Source organism: Zonotrichia leucophrys, chromosome 20 (assembly GCF_028769735.1).
Source record: "Zonotrichia leucophrys gambelii isolate GWCS_2022_RI chromosome 20, RI_Zleu_2.0, whole genome shotgun sequence".
NCBI lineage: Eukaryota > Metazoa > Chordata > Aves > Passeriformes > Passerellidae > Zonotrichia > Zonotrichia leucophrys.
In genome coordinates, this window is record NC_088189.1 from 6351891 (window position 1) to 6369324 (window position 17434).

General features: G+C 49.7%; 1 protein-coding gene across 2 annotated transcripts; it reads right to left on the bottom strand.

The window, feature by feature from the left end:
• Positions 1-827: 827 nt before the first annotated feature.
• On the bottom strand, positions 828-14544 carry OPRL1 (opioid related nociceptin receptor 1). 2 transcript variants are annotated; one of them, XM_064729729.1, is made up of 5 exons: positions 14416-14544; positions 13913-14195; positions 13199-13445; positions 4256-4611; positions 828-3919 (listed from the first exon to the last, which is right to left on the bottom strand). In XM_064729729.1, exons 3-5 carry the CDS (start codon positions 13423-13425, stop codon positions 3396-3398), a joined length of 1107 nt encoding a protein of 368 aa, XP_064585799.1. In that variant the 5' UTR covers positions 13426-13445; positions 13913-14195; positions 14416-14544; the 3' UTR covers positions 828-3395. The 2 variants fall into 2 exon arrangements, with proteins under 2 accessions (XP_064585799.1, XP_064585800.1); XM_064729730.1 differs by lacking the exons at positions 13913-14195; positions 14416-14544 and having other exon boundaries at positions 13083-13203.
• Positions 14545-17434: the final 2890 nt, after the last annotated feature.

The window sequence follows — 17434 nt, forward strand, 5'->3', positions numbered from 1 at the left end:
AATTCTGCTCCTTATTTTTGATGTCAGAAGTTGTAATTGATGGAGGGGCGAGTGCTGTTGGCTGAGGGAGAGGAAGGGAGATCTGGTTCTTGCAAAGCCAGATCTCTGCCCAGATTTATCAAGAGCCAAGGAGCTGCTCATCCCCAGCTCATCCATTCCTCAGCCTTTCCCAGCACTTGGTTTCAGCCAACAGCAGCAGAGAGGATATTTGGTACATTCATAAATCCCATAATACTGAATAAAGCACTTTGGTTTATGGTTCTGATGTAAGAACTCACCCCTGGATACTTATAATTAACTGAACTAGGAAAAAATAAGGATTTCCATTTTTTTTCTCACCAATTTACTTTTTCTTTTTTAAGAAGAAAACCACCACTGCTAATAAAAAACCCTCTCCTGATATTTACCTGCTTGGGTAGGAATATTGATCTCTGCAGAGAGAAAGCACTTTCCTTATTGCACATCTCACTGTCTGATCCATCTTTCCTACAGAATATGGCCTTGGCTGTATTTTCAAAACAACTCTGCAATTTATTGTTCTCCCAGGTCACACCTAACCCCATAACTCCTGGGAATTGTGGGGAGAGGAGGTGGGAAGAGCTTTTTTCATCCTTCAGCAGACTTTACCTCTGACAGCAGGCAGCTGCCTGCACTGCTGCCCTGCTACACATCACAGGTGCCCTCTGCAAGAGCCAGAGACCCAATTTTCACATCTTCTGTGCCTGTGTTAACTACAGACCAAGCTGTCTGTGTGACAAAAGTTCCCACAGGGCTGAGACATTCCAAATCCACCCAGTGAACTCTTCCAGGTTATCATCCAAACCGCATGGGTTTTAATTTTCCTTTATTAAAGCACACAAGTAGCCACCTAAATGTCATTTACACTGCGGCAGTTGTAAAAATCACACCAGCACAACCAATTCCAGAGGGAATTACAGAGCCAGCACTAAAGCCATCCAGCTGACCATGAGCCTGTAACTCCAGAGGCACAGTACAATAAAGTTTTGCTTTCAGGCATTTGCTGCTCTTCTTATAACAAACTTCACTGAGCATTGAACAGAATGCCTAAACACATCCACTGCAAGGGCTGTGGAAATACCCAAAAGCTTGGTAAACACACATTTATTGAGTACTTGATTATGTAAGATCGTTGCAGCATAGTCATTATAACAAAATCCATATTTAAAAAATGCCAAACACTGGTAATATTTTCTTTCAGAGGACATAAATCTATTTAAAAACCCAGCCAAGAACGACAAAGGGAGTGTGGCTGTTCCTTGGCCAGCCACTAATGAATGTTCTCCTGCTCCCTAAAGGTGAGAACAGCCTGGCAGTCAGTTCCCACCTTCAGCCCCAGATCCCATCAGAGCATCCCACAGCTCAGGGCTGAGCAGACCCAAGGTCTCTCACTGCCCAGTGCTGTAACCACCACAAACATCCCACCCAACCCAGTTTTCCAAAGGCATGGATGCAGCTTGCCAGCAGCACAGTTCTCGAGGAGCTGTTCTTCACATGCCTGGGGTTTATATGGGATTTCCTGGCGAGGGCTCTGGGATTAACATCCACTACAAAGTGCTTAAAGTGCCCAGATTCCCTCCTCCCTCCAGACTGGTATGGGGAAGTGCTAATTGCAAAGTTTGCTCTGGTACACATCCAGATTCCCAATCAAATGTTAATCAGCATCAAAATCCTCCCAGCTTGAGCAGTTTACAAGGGATCTAGGTCCTTCACATGGGACATTGGAATTGCATCTATATTTTAAGCCCAACCATGAGAGAAACACTCTACATAGAAATATAACATCCAATTCCTTTGTACAGCATATAGAAAGAACATGACAGCATTAAAATATTGGCAAATCAATACATAAAAAATACAGAATCTCCTAGATCAGAGCACAAGAAATATATTCACATTGGAATCTGTACAGTCCAGGTGACACTGCTGGTTCTCATGTTGGAATTGACCTCCCATCTCCAGGTGGAGGTTGGTGCTTTGCTCCCCCATCAGCACCACTGGCCACCACTGCCCAGATTTCCTGGGGCTGTTGTGCTACAGGGACAAGCCCAGCCTGCTGCTCTCCCCAGCACAGAGGGCACTCAAGTGGTGAAACTCTTTGGGGAAGCTTTTGTTATCAAGTGAAATGACAGGACATTTCATTTTCCACAAAGCTCTGTCCTACTTTGGGAGAGGAAAATCAATCCATGGTTGGCAGGAGGGGTGGTACCCAGGCAGCATTTCCCACATGCTTTCAGCATTGTGGGTCTCATTTCAGTTAAAAACATAAAACAAGCCACAGAACCCCAGGTTTTGTATGGTTTGTACCCCACTTATCCCATGTGGAGTGGGTGGGACTCTTTTAGGCTGCCTCCTCCCACCAGGAATGTCCATGTCTTCTGGAAGAGCTGCCATTCTGACTTCTCCAAAATGGCTTTTCCTATACATAAATACATGTGTCTATAGGCCACTTCATTCCTTCCTCCTCTCACGAGGAAGATGCCCAAGGCATGCTTGGTAAGGTGAAATCCTACCATGTATCTGCACCTATTCCACTACAGACATGTATATACAGACACATTCTGTCCATTATTACACCAGAAATACAGAGTTAAAAAAAATAGTAGCAGCATGTAAATGAGAAATTGTGTTCATTTCCTCAGTCTTTTTTCTTCTTCCTCTTCAGAGCGACATCATCAGCTCTGACAGTCCCTTCTCCCCACCCTGCTCCCCTCTGAGAGGGGGGATTCACTGCAGATCCCATCTGCAGGAGCTGGCACTGTCCTTCCAAGGCAGTTTGAATTTCTCTTCCCGTCAGCTCCCTCCTCTCCCTCCCTGCATCCTTGCCTGCACGATGACTCATCCTGGAGATGATCTTGGGTTTTGTCTGATGGCTCCTGCCCACTTTGGCTGCAGTAACGTCTGATTTCAGAGCGATGGCACAGGAGGAAAACCCGCACACGAGTGCCTGGTGAGCCAGGCGAGCTGTTAACATCTCCAGCCAGGGAGGAAAAAAGCAATGCAAGAGTTCACATTCTGTCTGTCTCCCAGCAGCAGCAGCAGGAGTGTAAGCCCCAGGAGCGATGCCTATTTTAAACCCTTAATTCCCAAACTCTCAATAATGTTGCAAACCCCCAGGGTTTTGCAGGAATCAGCGGGCTGATTTCAAACACGGTCCTTAGTGCAGGATGCACTGGAAATTTAAAATGCATCAGATGGGCTGACTTTCTCTGCATGCTCTCGCAGCATCCGGTTTTCCCAACCCCCACAATTGTTTCCTTGGTTTCTCACCTCTCAGTTTTGAGGTCCTGCTAAAGGGCCGTTATCTGAGTCAGTTCTGACGTGGGGGTGGTCGGACTCTGCTGGGCGACAGCCGCCATGGGGATTTCCATGCCTAGTCAGGCCGGATTGTTAGTCCCCTCCGAGTTCTTGCAGGCGTAGGCCACATCCTTGGCGATGCTGCACATCCTGTTGGACATCTGCAGCTCGGTCCTGAAGGCGGTGGGGAAGCAGAACTTCTTGAAGCACGCCTTGAAGTTCTCATCCAGGAAGGCGTAGAGCACGGGGTTCAGGCTGCTGTTGGCGTAGCCCAGCGCGGTGCAGAAGCAAGAGATGGCCAGCTCCAGCTCGCTCTCTGCCTTGGCTCCCAAGCACTGCACCAGCACGAAGATCTGGATGGGAGTCCAGCAAACGATGAAGACTGCCACCACCACCAGCACCATGCGGGTGATGCGCCGCAGGTTGCGGTCCTTCTCCTTGGAGCCCGAGAGGACGCGGACGTTCTTGAGCCGCCGGATCATGAGGCTGTAGCAAATGGTGATGATCAACACAGGGATCATGAAGGAGAAGAGAAAGACGCAGATGCCAAACACTGGGTCCCAGTAGTCCACGGGAGAAGGGAGCTTAATTAGACAATCAATCTCTGCAAGAGTTAAAGAAACAAAAAGGGAAGGAAGATCAGCAAACGCAGAACAAGCAGAAAAGCATCTGCACATTCAGATTAGTTGGGTTAGTTAGGCTAATGGTTGGACTTGATGATCTTAGAGGGCTTTCCCAACCTAACATAACAATTCTACGTTTAATGTACAATTCCTCAAATAACAATTCCATGTTTAACACTAGAAAAGCAGCAGCAGTGATACAGAGAGGCAGGGGCAGAGTTAAGATGATTTTATAGCACAGACCTCACCCCACAGATGAAACTTCCCCCCTCTCCCTGGGCTCTCATGTCCCCCCCGCTGGGTGCAGTTTTACTGACCATTGTTCTCGTTCTCTGCAGATCCCATGACCATGGCTGGGATGCCAAAGACAGAAGCCAGTGCCCAGATGCAAACATTGACCACCTTGGCCTTGTGGGGCGTGCGGATGTCCAGGGCTTTGATGGGGTGGCAGATGGCGATGTAGCGGTCCACGCTCATCATGGTCAGCGTGAAGGTGCTGGTGAACATGTTGTAGTAGTCAATGGAGATGGCAATCTTGCACAGGACATTGCCAAAGGGCCAGAAGCCTAGGAATGTGTCTGTTCCCTGGAAGGGCAAGGTCATCAGGCACAGGGTGTCAGCCAGGGCAAGGTTAAAGATGTAAATGTTGGTGGCTGTCTTCATCTTTGTGAATCTGAAAGGCAGGAATGAGCAATGGTTAGAGCTCCCAGTGACCATGATGGGTCAGACACTGAACTTTACCAAAGCAGATTCTGCTGATTTCGAAAGGAGATGCTGTATTTTCTTGTGTAATGAGGTTGGCCATCCTCACCTTTCAACCTCCCACAGGTTTACCAACACACTGTTCAGGCCATCTCCTACAACACCACAAATGGTTCCTCCACAGTCAGTTCCATGGGCAGGAGAATCATTCCCTCAGACTGCTAGTGAGCACCATGAAACCCTGAGGCTATCAGATGGTGTTTCTTGAAAAATTACTTCAATAAGGCCAGCTTAGGGTTTCTTTACCTATGGCTTCATTGTTAGAAGTATTGGTGAGAGCTTTAGCCAGTAAATGAAAGGTGCAGGAGCAAGTTGATCAGCTATTTGACATGGGCTCATAGCCAGAGAGCATGGCTAATGTGAGCTGTCAAATCAGAGCAGGCAAAATGGCCAGCCCTGGCCAGCCAAAAAATGGTGAGGAGCTGGGTTTGAATCAGAAATCAGAATATCACAATGGATCTTTCTAGAGAAAGGAGTAAAGTCACAAGTCAAACACTAAAGATGTTTTTGTCATTTCAATATTACTTTTACCACACGAACTGCCTGCCCTGATGGAAGAGTCACCTTGCTCTAATGGCAATCATCTCCCTTTCACACTTGGGAAATGATGCAGAGCCAGCTGTGATCACCTATCTGGGGGGACGTGCAGTGTCTGCAGAAATGGAAGCTCAACAGTGACTCTGTGACTGGATCTAACATTTCAGCTCCAGGATATTCCCCTCATGGGCAGAATAAGAGCTCAAATAGGTATAATTTTAAAACTACAGCTCATCTATCATTTACTCTACTAATGGCCTTAGCAGAAACACAGTCAAAAATGGCAGACAATGGTGTTATTAACAGAGTGCAAGTTCATTTGAGGGTAACGCTTCTACCCATGAAATGCTGCACTATTTTCAGCCTGATACATGTTAAAATATCACAGGGTTGATTTTACTTAAAAAGCTCCTTTTGCCAATTTGATTCAGAACAGCAAACCCCCGACTTTCCTTCACTGTTCTGTGCCCTCCCCTGAGCTTCTTCAGCTCTTGATAAATGATTTGAATGCTTGGCAGAACATCAGCACTGGTGTGTTCTGGGCTCTGCTGGGACACATGGTGACCTGGCCAGGTTTGCCAGGGAAGCAGACAGGGGAACCACAATCCAGATTATAAAGTCTATATTTTTACCTGCCTTGGAGCTCTAAGCTGGGCTTGTATCAGAAGTCCGAAAGCAGCTTCAGAAAGCAAAACCAAATTATCCTATTTTTGACCCTGAAAGCCAAGGGAATCTTTTGGAGGCGAGCACTGCTGGAAACATTGTTGGAAATACCTTGAGGTCCCCACACAAGCCTGAGTGAGGCTTTTCCTGGCCCAGAAATCAATCGCAAGTTCTTAGAAAGCCAGCTCAGACAAACTTACATAACCAAAAGCAGCAGAAGGAAAATACTGGTGCCTTTCCTTTTGTGATGGGATGAATGAGCAAAAGCACTTTGCTTTTGCATAATAAATCCAACATAACCAGGCAGCTGCTGGTTTAAGCTCTGGGATTTCCTAAGGAGAATTACAGCAGCCTCCAGTGCCCTGAACTCCAGAGGAGCATCCCAGGGTGGCCAAGTTTTCCTCTCCTGAATTCTTGCACTTGGCCTAAACGTGGCAATGCACAGGGGGATGAGGTGGGTCTGTGAGTGGATCCACTTTCCCCTCCAGGTCAGCAGAGGGGGTTAAAATGAAGTGAAATCACTTTTTTATCAGCTCTCACAAAAATAAGCATTGGCAGCTCAGGCTTTAGGAAATGATGCAGGCACCCAAAATTGTGGTGGCAAAGGTCTCCTGGGAGCTGCAGCTTCCCCTGAGCCCCACAGACCTGGCTGGGGTGGCTCAAGCTTCCCAAAGGTCAGGTTTGTGGCAGTCCAGCCTTCCAGGAGGGCTGGAGCCAGAGGCAATTCATCATCATGCCTCTAACCCTTTTTACTGGCACTATAACTCAAGGGAATATCAATTTTGAGCAATGATGAGCAACTACTGCAAAACAGTAAAAATCAAAGGCTGTTCCTGTTTTATTTTGTGTCATTGACCAGTGGGAGAAACAAGCAACAATTCACCCACCTCCAAGCTCCATCCATCATCCATGGGGGACAAGATGCCTCCCTGCACACTCCTGGGTCCTCAGCACTGAACTCAGGGTGTGCAGAGAAAATCCTCAGCTCCTTCCCACACCCCTCCAGCCCCACTGGCCCCACTTCTCCCAGCATGAATTCAGAGTCCAGGTACAATTGCTCTGCCTGCAAATCCTGCTCTGCAAATCCCTCAGTGCACAGATCCCTGTCCTCTGCCTCCTTCCTCATCTCCTCTGGAGGTGATGGCAGAGCCACCTTCCCCTCTCACACTGAGGTGGCTGCCCCAGCACTTCCTTCAACCCATCTTCCAACAGAATATAAAGCTGATTTTGCACTCTAAAACGGGGTGAAATTAATTTGCACCCAATTAATTACTTCTAGACCACTTTCTCTACATGCTGAGAGCCAACAGCCATTGTCCCAACCAAGCAAAGTTCCCAAACATTTCCAGAATGTTCGGTACACACAAAAATCAATCAATCACTTCTCTGTGGATTAATCTCTCTTTCTTTTCCTCCAGAGCTGAGAGTGTTCTTTCTCTTAATCTGCTCCAAAAAAGGGGAAAAAATAAACTCTGAGGCTTCAGGAGGCACCTCAGTCTCCTCCTCCACAGCACAAATCTGCTGCAGATAAACCTGTGGATTCCATGGAGGACATTAGCTCCCTGCTGGGCCACTTTCTTGCACTCTGCCACAGAGGTAATTTCCTAATGGAGCATCTCCCACAGGGCGGTGCTCAGCTCTGCATCCAGCTCCTCCTTTGTCACAACAGTAATTGCTCTGCTCTGCTCTCCAGTTCCCTGGGATGCCTAAAAACACCTGGATATCAGCTCAGCACTTCTCTTCCCTCTCCTTTGTGCTACCTGGACCCTCTGGCAAGGGGAATGCACGGGCTGGGAGAGGAGATAAGGCCGGGTCATTAAGGGTGGGCAGATGCACCCTCGGGGCTTTAAGGACCTGCTCCTCACAAGAACAGATTCTGAGCCTCGGGGTGAGCTGCAGACCTCTTGTTTCTGCATCTTTCCCTTTTCCACCCAGCCACAGCAAGGCTGCAGGGCAAGGGCTGGGGCTCAGCATCAGCTGGCTGCAGCAAACCCACAACCCAAGAGGGAGCTGCAGACACCAGGGGCAGAGGGACCAGAGCAAAGCCTGCAGCCCTGAGAAACCCTGAGCATTGTTTCCAGGAGCCCTCTGCCTCTTGGAGCCTCCTGATTTTGATGTGTGTAGCTGCAGCTGATTAGGATGCAGACAGTGATGTTCACCTTGAGCAGCTCCCTCCATCCCCACTCACACCCTGGCAGCAGTGCCACCCTTTGCCCCCATGCCTGGACATGCTCCAGGAAACAAAACAGAGCAGAAAAGGCTCAAAGAGGATTTGTACTGAGCTGCTCCCACCCTGTGATGGTGGAAATCAGCCTCAGTTCTCTCCCATCTCTGCTCCCAGCCCTCAGGTTGTGTGGAGCTGATATTTGATCTGTCATGATTTGTGTCCCCTCAGTGTCCACCCATCCCTGCTTCTCTGCTCACCCTCCCAGAGCAGCCTGCAGCTTCTGACCAGGGCAAGATGATTTATTCTTAATGCTTCAACAGGCCCTGAAAAAACCGCACCGAGTTGGAGAAGGACAAATTGAAATTAGTCTGGACTCTGGGGCCAGACACTACAGCAAAGGCAGCCACCAGCACAGCACCTAAAAGCCCATAAATTACCCAGCAAGACAGGGGCTGACTAGCAGGGGCTAGTAAGGGAATCTGCAGCCAGCCGGGACAAGCACACACCCTGGGACAGATGATCTCCCTGTCCTTGAGTCTCACCTCTGTGTCTGGGGGACAGCTCTGAAAAACCAGCCCTGCCCTGCCCTGCCCTGCCCTGCAGGTGCTCTCTGGGAACCACTGTGGATGTGCTGCCATGCCAAGGGAGGAGCCTCTGTGGCTGCTGCTGCTGCTGCAAAGGCTTCAGCAGCTCAGCCAGGGGCTCTCAGGGATGATCCCACGTCCCTGAGCAGGTGCTTGGCCACCAGGAATGGTGCTCTGGTCTAAGGAGGGCATTCATCACCATCCACCCTGCAGCAGGATGCTCTTATCCCTGCTCATGGGCCAGATCTGCCTCTGCTGGCACCCAGAATGCTTCTGGGAATTGCCCAATCTCTGAAAAACACTGGGAACCAAGTTCCATGTTAAACATCACAGATTTACTGCTGCACATGTGCAACTCCCTTGCACCCATGCCACCCCAGCCTGGTGAAACAAAGAGCCCTTCAGCACACACTGGAGCTATAGGACCTGTGTTAGCAGGTACCAGGTGTGGCTATTGTGGGTCATGGAGCTGAGCCCAGCTCCCCTGGGCTCATGGGGACCCAGACAGAAATCAGGGAGCTGCAGACCTGTCCTTTGCAGCCATTATCCCAGCAGAATCCCCTGCTGTGCTGCTCACCTCACCTCACTGTCCTCACCCAGCTCCACTCACTCTCCAGGGCAAAGAGCCCTTGGTTTGGGTTTCATTTCACCATGAATTGCAATAATTGATGTCTATTTATTCTGTTTTTCAAGGAAAAACCAAGAGGCAGATCTGGAGACAGCAAAGGCCTCAGATGGCCCCACTCGTGTCTGCTGGGTTCCCCCTGCATGAAGCACTCACTTCATTTCAGCTCTGAGACACACAGCTGGTCCAGGCTTTTCCCTGAGAAAGCTTTCTATTAAAAATCAGCATCTCTGAAATGTCATAATTAAGTTAATATTCCCTGTCTCATCACAGCCAGCTGCCCTCTCCCCTGTTCTCAGGGACTGAGGCAGTTTTCAAGCAGAACAACATCTGGCACAGCATCCCCAGGCAGGCTCATGGTGCAGGCACCTCCCCATCCCATTTTTCCTTCTAAAGCTTCACCTGGAGGCAGCAGATGAAAATGTAGGGGCCTGACAGCCCTAAACTACCCAAAACATTGCTTAAAGTGCTCTGAAAGGTGTTCTGCCATAGAGAGAGCTGAGCATCCCCAGCATTTTGCCAGGCTCACAACAGGGAGCTGCTATAGCAATGAGAAGTGCCCCAGAAATGAGGCAGCACTCCCAGAGAGGGTTGAACTGGAGGAATGAAATGCTCCAGATCCCCACTGGATCTGAGCATCACAGCAGCATGCTGGAGTAGGGACAATGAGCTGCACCTTGTCCCTTTTCTGGGTCACCAATGGCTGACAGAGATTTGGGGCCTCTGTCACACCTGGGTCAGCCCCACCCCAGGGCCAAAAATACAAAAATACACCCTCCTCCTTCCCCTTTGCTTCCCTTCCTAAATACAAAGATCTTTGGCAAGCAGCCTTGCAGACTTCAGTTAATAGCTAGGAGGGATCTCAGCAGCCTGGCTTTCCCCAAACCCTCTGTTCAAGCTCCTTGTTTCATGTTCATTAAGAAGCAGAACAGGAAATATATGCAGAAGAGAGCAAACAGCAGAAGGAGGAGGGAGGGAGGCCTCGTCTGTGCTGGCAATTCCAGGATGAGCCAGCAGAACAAAGGCACAGACAAGGCAGGTTCCCACAACAGCCCTTCACTGCCCAGCAAATCCTGCTCCTCACAAGAGCCCTTCTCCATCTCACCCAGCTAGTGCTACTCAGCACTGGAAGGGACTGGCAGCCACATGGTGACTGTCTCTATAAATTAATAGCTCCAAATGTTAAATCATTCCAAATGCAATAGAGATGTAGGCTGGCTTCTACATCAGAGGGGGAAACCTTGAATTTGTGCTTCTGTGTGAAATACTGGGAGATTTAAAACTTTTCCCTTGGTGCTGCAGAAAACTCATTCAGGAGGAACAAAAAAATGAGTTTTCCTGATGTCTTCAATTTCCTTGAGTGCTGGTATTAGAGTCTTTTTATTTCCCAGCTCTCTCAAAAATGGGAAACAATTACTGTCTATAACACTACCAGTCTTTTTCTGGAAGGTAGCACACCATTTTCCTATGGGCTGTGTAATATGTTGAAGTCTTGTTATCACTGCCAAAGCACAGAAAGAAAAAAAGCTTATTGGGGTGCATATTACCTACAGTGATAAGGGTGCAGCACAGAGGATTTTTTCCATTAATTTATCATTATGACAAAATTTTCCATTAATTTATCATTAAGAGCCCTTAAACCCTGTGTTGGCTTACCAGCAACCAACTTCCAACCTACTGAAAACCTGCATGAAGCATCAAAGCTCCAATCTGAGGAGAAAAGCAAACTGTGTTTGAGAAGCTCCTCAGCATCCTCCTTGTACAGCCACAATTTGGCAGCTCTTCTCCAATCTGTGCACGTGGCCAGGGTCAAGAGTTTGATTTTGAGTCCAATTCATCCTCACAGCTGCTGCTGACCTGGACAGACAGGGCAAGGAGAGAGGAATCCTGGGCAGAGATCATCAGAAGTTTTTACTCATAAACTCAAGTTGCCTTGGCTCTAACTCAGTGCTGGTCTCAGGTCAGTGCTGGGCTCCCAGGGGACATGGGTGGGGAACAGCAGCTCCTACACGTGCTCTAGCTCAGTTATAACCTCCCCAGCAAACACCTTCCATTTCTGAATAAAGGGAAACAGAGAAATGGAAAAACCTGAGGGAGGTTGGGTTGGCACCTGTCCTCAGTTTTCAGTTGCTTAAAAACTGTAAAATGAGAGGACACACAAAAAGAGTTACATTTCCCTTGGAAATTGTAGTGCTAAACCCCCGAGTGCCATTTATCCAACTGGAAGGTAACAAAGTCAAAAAGGAGTGGAGCAGAAGCCAGTATTTTCATGGTTAGCCATGGCACAGGACCCCAGTTTGGGACACTCTTGTTACTGGTGATGCTCCAGCCCTGGGCAGGGCCAGCAGGATCCTGCTGTGCACATCCCACCAGGGCTTTGCAGACAGGGAGGAGATTTCTGCCAAGGCTTCTCCTCACACACACCAAGGCTCATGCCCAGGGTAGAGACTCTCTTCCTCTGCTGCCCAGGGGCTGCAATTCCCATGCAGCCACATCACCATCATCAGCCAAGGGCCTCCAGCTCCAGAGCCTCACTACTGACACACTCACACCCACAAACTACTCCAACAATTGCTACTACACTGAGCAGGAACATGAGCTGTCCAGACATGGCACCAGTGTGCTGCAAACCTCCTCTGTGCACCTGCAGGCTCCCTGGGGCTAATGGGATCCCCTCTCTGTGCCATAAACTCCTCAGCTAAAGAGCACAGACAGGCAGCCTGATGAACATCAGTCACATCATTCTGCCCTTGGAGCAGAGATCCAACCACTCCTCAGCAACCTCTGGTACCAAAGACCTGATTTCACAGCATCTCCCCCTGCCAAGTTGTGGTTTTTCAGGGGAAAGATGCTTTGGGAGCAGTTGGGCTCCTGGCAGGAACAAGACAATCCCATCCATGTCTGAATACCTGCTAAACGCTTTCCTCTTCTGCTGGAGGATTCAGCCTGTCTTTTCTGTGCTGGCAGCATCCACCTGCACCAGGAATCTGCTCCAAGATGTGGATAAAATGGAAGCTCCCTCCTTAAGGTGCAGGATGCAGAGATCAGAGGGGGAATGCTGGGTTTAGCATAATCACAGCCCTAAAAGCTGCACAAACTTATCCTGTACTTACAGGGTGAACAAGGTTCCTGATTCCCAGAACCAGAAGGGTTTGAACCATGGCAGAAGCAGACAGGGACACTCAAACTGCCAACAATGGGCAGGGAGGATGGAGTGGTGCATGCTCTGTGCTGTTCCTCTGCAAAGGTCCCCCCCATCCTCCTCACTTCAGCACAAGGAGCAAATTAGTTGCCCTCAACTCTGCAGCATCGTCTCACAACTTATTTAAGTCTGCAGGCTCCAAAGGGTTGGAACACTTACATTTGTGATTTTTTTTTTTCCTGTAAAAGTAAAAGGAAGCTTCCCAGCAGGCTCTTTCCTTTGCAACAAGGTTCAGCTTTGGAAGGAGCCAGCTCCCAGATGGAGCAGCACCTGCAAACACAGCTGGGGTGCCGGACACTGCACAGCAAGGAGAGGTCCCATTAAGGCGCCAGCACACCCTGGCAGTGGAATGCTCCCAGCACATTGCCCTCCCCAGGGACATACAGATCCCTAAAATAAAAAAAATAAAAAAAAAAATAGAAAAAGGAAAAAAAGACCCATTTTTTGAGCAGCTCTGCTCACTCCGTTCCATTCTCTGGGTTAAACTTTAGGAGGCACCAGAGGGCAGCTGAAAACTGGCAGAAACCTTCATCACAGCCTAGGAAGGGGGGTGAAAAAACAAACAAATAAAACCAAAACAATAAAACAAACGCCACATCATTACCTCCAAAGCACGTCTGTAACCCCAGGGAAGCTCCTGGCTGCTTCACCCGCAGCAGGGATGGAGGGAGGGAAGGTCTGCCCCGCTCCCAGTTCCCCGGGAGCCTCCGCGTGTCCTACCTGACGATCACATACATGACGGAGCAGTTGCCCACCAGCCCCACGATGCACACGATGGAGTAGACGACCACGATGGTGATCTTGATGCTGAGCGGCAGGAAACCGTCCCCGGTGCTGTTGTTGAACCAGTTGCTGGGCAGAAAGCTCAGGTTGAGCATGGAGGAGTCGTTCAGCAGCTTCCTCAGGTCGGGGTCTTCAAAAATGCGGGCAGGGAAGAGCGGGTCCATCCTGAAGCAGCGCCAAGGACCTGGGGCAGCGAGAGGCAGCTCTAAATCTGCTGATCTAACGGGGGGCAGGGGATTGTAGAGAGACAAGTGCACGAGAAACGCTGGGCAAGGGTGATTTATTACCAGGAGAAGGATGATTTACTGCCACGGAACTCAGCCCCCCCTCCCCGGAGCGCTTTAATGGGATGCAGCCCCGCGAGCCTGGCGCATCCCGAGCTGGCAGGGATCACGCATTTCTGCACACCGCCGGCGCAGGGCAGTGCGGGCTGCTCGCATCATTCATCCCTCCTGCTCCCAGGGCGGCGTGTCCCCACCTGCCTCTGCCATCCTGCGGGTCGGTGAGTCCCCAATATCAGCTTTGTGCCCCCAGATCTTCCACTGCCGCCCCAGAGCCAGCGGGGCTCCGGCACGACCCCAGGCGGTTCATACACCCCAAAACAGCGAGGAAAAGCCCGAAGTTGGCAATAAAGCCCTGCTGGCTGCTCACCTGCGGCAGGTCCCCTCTAGCGCAGCTCCCGAGCTGGCTCCGCTGCCCGCGGCCGCATCCAGCGCCCCGGGCCGGGGGATGGACAGACGGACAGACGGACAGAGCCGGCGGCTCCGCAGGTGGAGGAGGGGAAAGGGCTGCTCTCCAGGCAGGGCTGCCGCCAGCGCAGGGGGCTGCACCCCGGAGCCCACGTTTTTAAGGAAAAGGGAGGGATGAAGGAGAGGGAGGGAGGGAGCGAGGACGGAGGGCGGCTGGGCAGAGCCAGGCTGCCGGGCTGCTCCCACTGCGTAAGAGAAAAGCGGGAGGGGGAAGGAGGAGAAGAGGGAGGGGGGAATGATAAATAACCGAACGCGGCAAAGCGAAGGAGAGCCCACACCTGCGAGAGACACGGGCAGCGTCCTCCCCCCGCCCCGGGGAGATGCGGTGGCCTCCCCATCCCACCCCCAGCATCCCCAAAGCCCCCCTAAAGACCCCCTGGCACAGACCCCCGACCCCCAGCCTACCTGGGGGGGGGCTCCCGGCAGGAGATGCTGGGGAGAAGGGAAGGATCGGGCAAGGCTGCTGGGGAGCTCGGGATTCGGGAAGCAGATTCCTCCCTCCTCTGCAATTGTGCAACCTGAGCGCTGTTCTAGCGCAGGAGCGGCAGAATGGGGAATCTGACCTAGAAACTGGCAAAAAAAATACAAGGAGGAACAGAACTACGAGGAGAAAATTGTTATTGTTTAGTATTCTTCCAGCAGCGTTAACTAAAGGTGATTTTGGTAACCCAAACCATCCTGCACTTCCCATCTGAGTTGGGTATTTCAGGAGGTGCAGTGGTAAATTCCTCACCTCCAGGTGGGGTGATCCACACAGAGCCCGCAGGTACCTGCAGGTACCGCCTGGCTGTGGGACACTGACCGCGATAAACTCATTTCCCAGGAGCTGCAGAGCCCCCCAGGTGTGCCGGGGTGCACAGAGGGCTCTGGGACCCACTCCCAAAGTGCTTTGACTGCTGAGTACCAGAGCCCCCTGCTCTGGTGCCTCTGGCCATCTGCAGTGTTTCCCCAATGGAGCCATTTCCCAGCATTTTGGGGAAATTTCTCAGTGTTGGGGACACAAGCAGAGACACACACAGATCAGAGCAAATTCAGGGCACTCTTTCCCAAGAGTGAAGAAAAAGAACAGGAGCTCTTGGGCACCAAATGTTTTTTCTCTTCCCAACCCACAGCCAGCCCAACACAGAGCCCCTGGGCCCCAGCAGGCAGCCAGGGCTTCCCCTTTGTGCTCCAGCTCTCCTTTAATGCATATTTGGGGATATTCAGCACAAAAGCTGCACCTTCTTCACCAGGAACACAGTGCTAAGGTGTGGTGCTGCATGGCAATTTTATTGAAAGCTTCAACAAGAGATCTCAGCTTTAACAGGGACAAGGGAAAAAAGCATGACCCAGAGTTCCAGCCCTCCTGCAGAACAGAACAGTCTCACTGCTTCACAAAGTGGGGTTTTGTCAGCCCATTAACGAGAGTGTGAAATAAATATTAGACCAGACATTACCTTAATTGTCAGTGGATTGATTTCCAAAGGCTGAAGCAAGGACAGCAGTAAATCAGTGCAAGAGCTCCCAGCTGGACAGCCCAGGAGCTGACGGGAAGAGTGTTTGCAAATTCAGAATTCAGCTCTGCTCCTCTCTGCTGGCTCCCACCCCAAAAAGTGCTCTCAGCCCTTCCCACTCTCCTTTATGTTCATGCAGAGCAGCAAATACAGCAGGTTCACCTATTTATCTTGTGGGTTTCTTTCTGGCCTGAGAGATGTGTTTCAAAAAGGCTGCTGGAAAAGGGATTTTGAACTACTGACAGCCAAGATATGTGTCTGGGGCAAGCATCCTTCCAAAAATTCCCCTCATCCAGCCCTCTTGTTGTTCCTCAGTGTTCATCCCTGCCCTCTTTGCATGGGGAAAAAAGCCTAGGATGGTCATGCTGCACCTCCAGTCCTAATCTTGCTGCTTCACATGATTTCACTCCAATTACAATTCAGTAATGGTGAGATCTGTCCTTCCAGAATATCTCATGGGATCCTAACACATGCTCTGCTCAGGATCCCTGGGGTGACAGGAGGACAATCATCTCGAGAGCCTGATTGTAAGATTTCTTCTTCATCAGAAGCCTCCTGTGCATTGGGGTCTATGCACCAAGTCTGGGAAGGAAGACCCAGGCTTGGTGCATAGACCCAAATGGACAGGAGGCTTAGACAACCTAAATTTTGCAAACATTACCCAAAAAGGATTTTATCCCAGCTATTTCTTTGAAAAACTGATCAGCTCCTCAGTTTGAAGGTTTCTCAGCAGGCAGCAAGGTAAGAAAAGGCAAGAAAAGAACAACACAAAAAGCCACCCTTCTTCCAGGGGATGCCCAGGGAGCTTTTGGGGAGGCAGCAGCTCTTGCACACCATCAGGAGATGCTGAATCTACAACAGAGAGTCCAGGGCATCAACATGGAATGAAAACACCTTCCAGCAGAGCAGATTGCTCCAAACCCCCTCCAATCTGGCACTGAACACTTCCAGGGATGGGGCAGCCACACACACCTTTATCATTTCTGCCTCCAAACTCCTGGAGCATCAGCACAGTCTGCATCAGTTGTGGATGAAAAATCCTTAATTTTTTCAAGATAATCCAGTTCAAGTGTCAGTAATTGCATCTTCTGCCATTTTAACCAGTTTAACTTTACAGACATTGTTCCCAAATGTGGAGAACCTTTGCTGATTCTGCAGAAAACACCTCTCAGCCACCTGCATCTCATAATAGCAACAGCCCACAGGGATTTATTTTTTCTTTGCCTTTCCTTTCAGGGGGTGAAGATGTCTGCATGTCAGAGCTGTTTTGTCACCTTTAGCACGGTTTGTCAATCTGTTTAATCAAGGCCATCAGGAGCAGAGAATTAATTTTTCAAGATGTAAAATCATTTTTTCATGCAGGGAATGAGCACCTGGGCTGGAGAGGAGCAGGAGAAAGGCTGGGGGAGTGTGGAGTGTGCTGGAAAGCAAAGGTTCAAAAATGCAACTGTCACTCCTGCGATGATGGGCACCTGATTAATGGCTTGCCAAAGGCTAATTAGCTAAATTTGGACCACAGCCACTGGTAATGGGTGATATTAGAACATTAATGATGACAAAAATGTAGCAATGATATATCCCTTCCTAAGGCAGGGGAGTTAGAACTGGATGATCTTTATGGATTTATGGTCAGCAGAGCATCAGGGAAACAAGAAAAAAAAATAAATCAAAAGAGATAAAAATATGAAAATATCTTTTCTTGAATTCTAAAACCCACTTTTCCAGAGCAGCCTTTACAAGGGGATTCAGTGGTACTTCACGGAGACAGTGGTGATAAATTCTCTTCCTTGCATGGTGCTATAAATCATGAAACAACACAAGACAAGAAAGATTCCACAACTGGATTATCTGCCCTCCATGGCCAGCAGACTCATTCAAAGAATGAGAAATAACATCTATTAAAAAGAAGAGGACATTGGCTTCTTCAATAT

Bases quoted from the DNA above. Each gene is read 5' to 3' on its own strand.
- OPRL1 (XM_064729729.1), bottom strand. From the start codon at position 13,425: ATGGACCCGCTCTTCCCTGCCCGCATTTTTGAAGACCCCGACCTGAGG. The intron at 4,612-13,198 runs GTAGGACACGCG...CCTGCCTTTCAG, and splicing joins GTCATGTATGTGATCGTCAG to ATTCACAAAGATGAAGACAG. The intron at 3,920-4,255 runs GTCAGTAAAACT...TAACTCTTGCAG, and splicing joins TGCAGAGAACGAGAACAATG to AGATTGATTGTCTAATTAAG.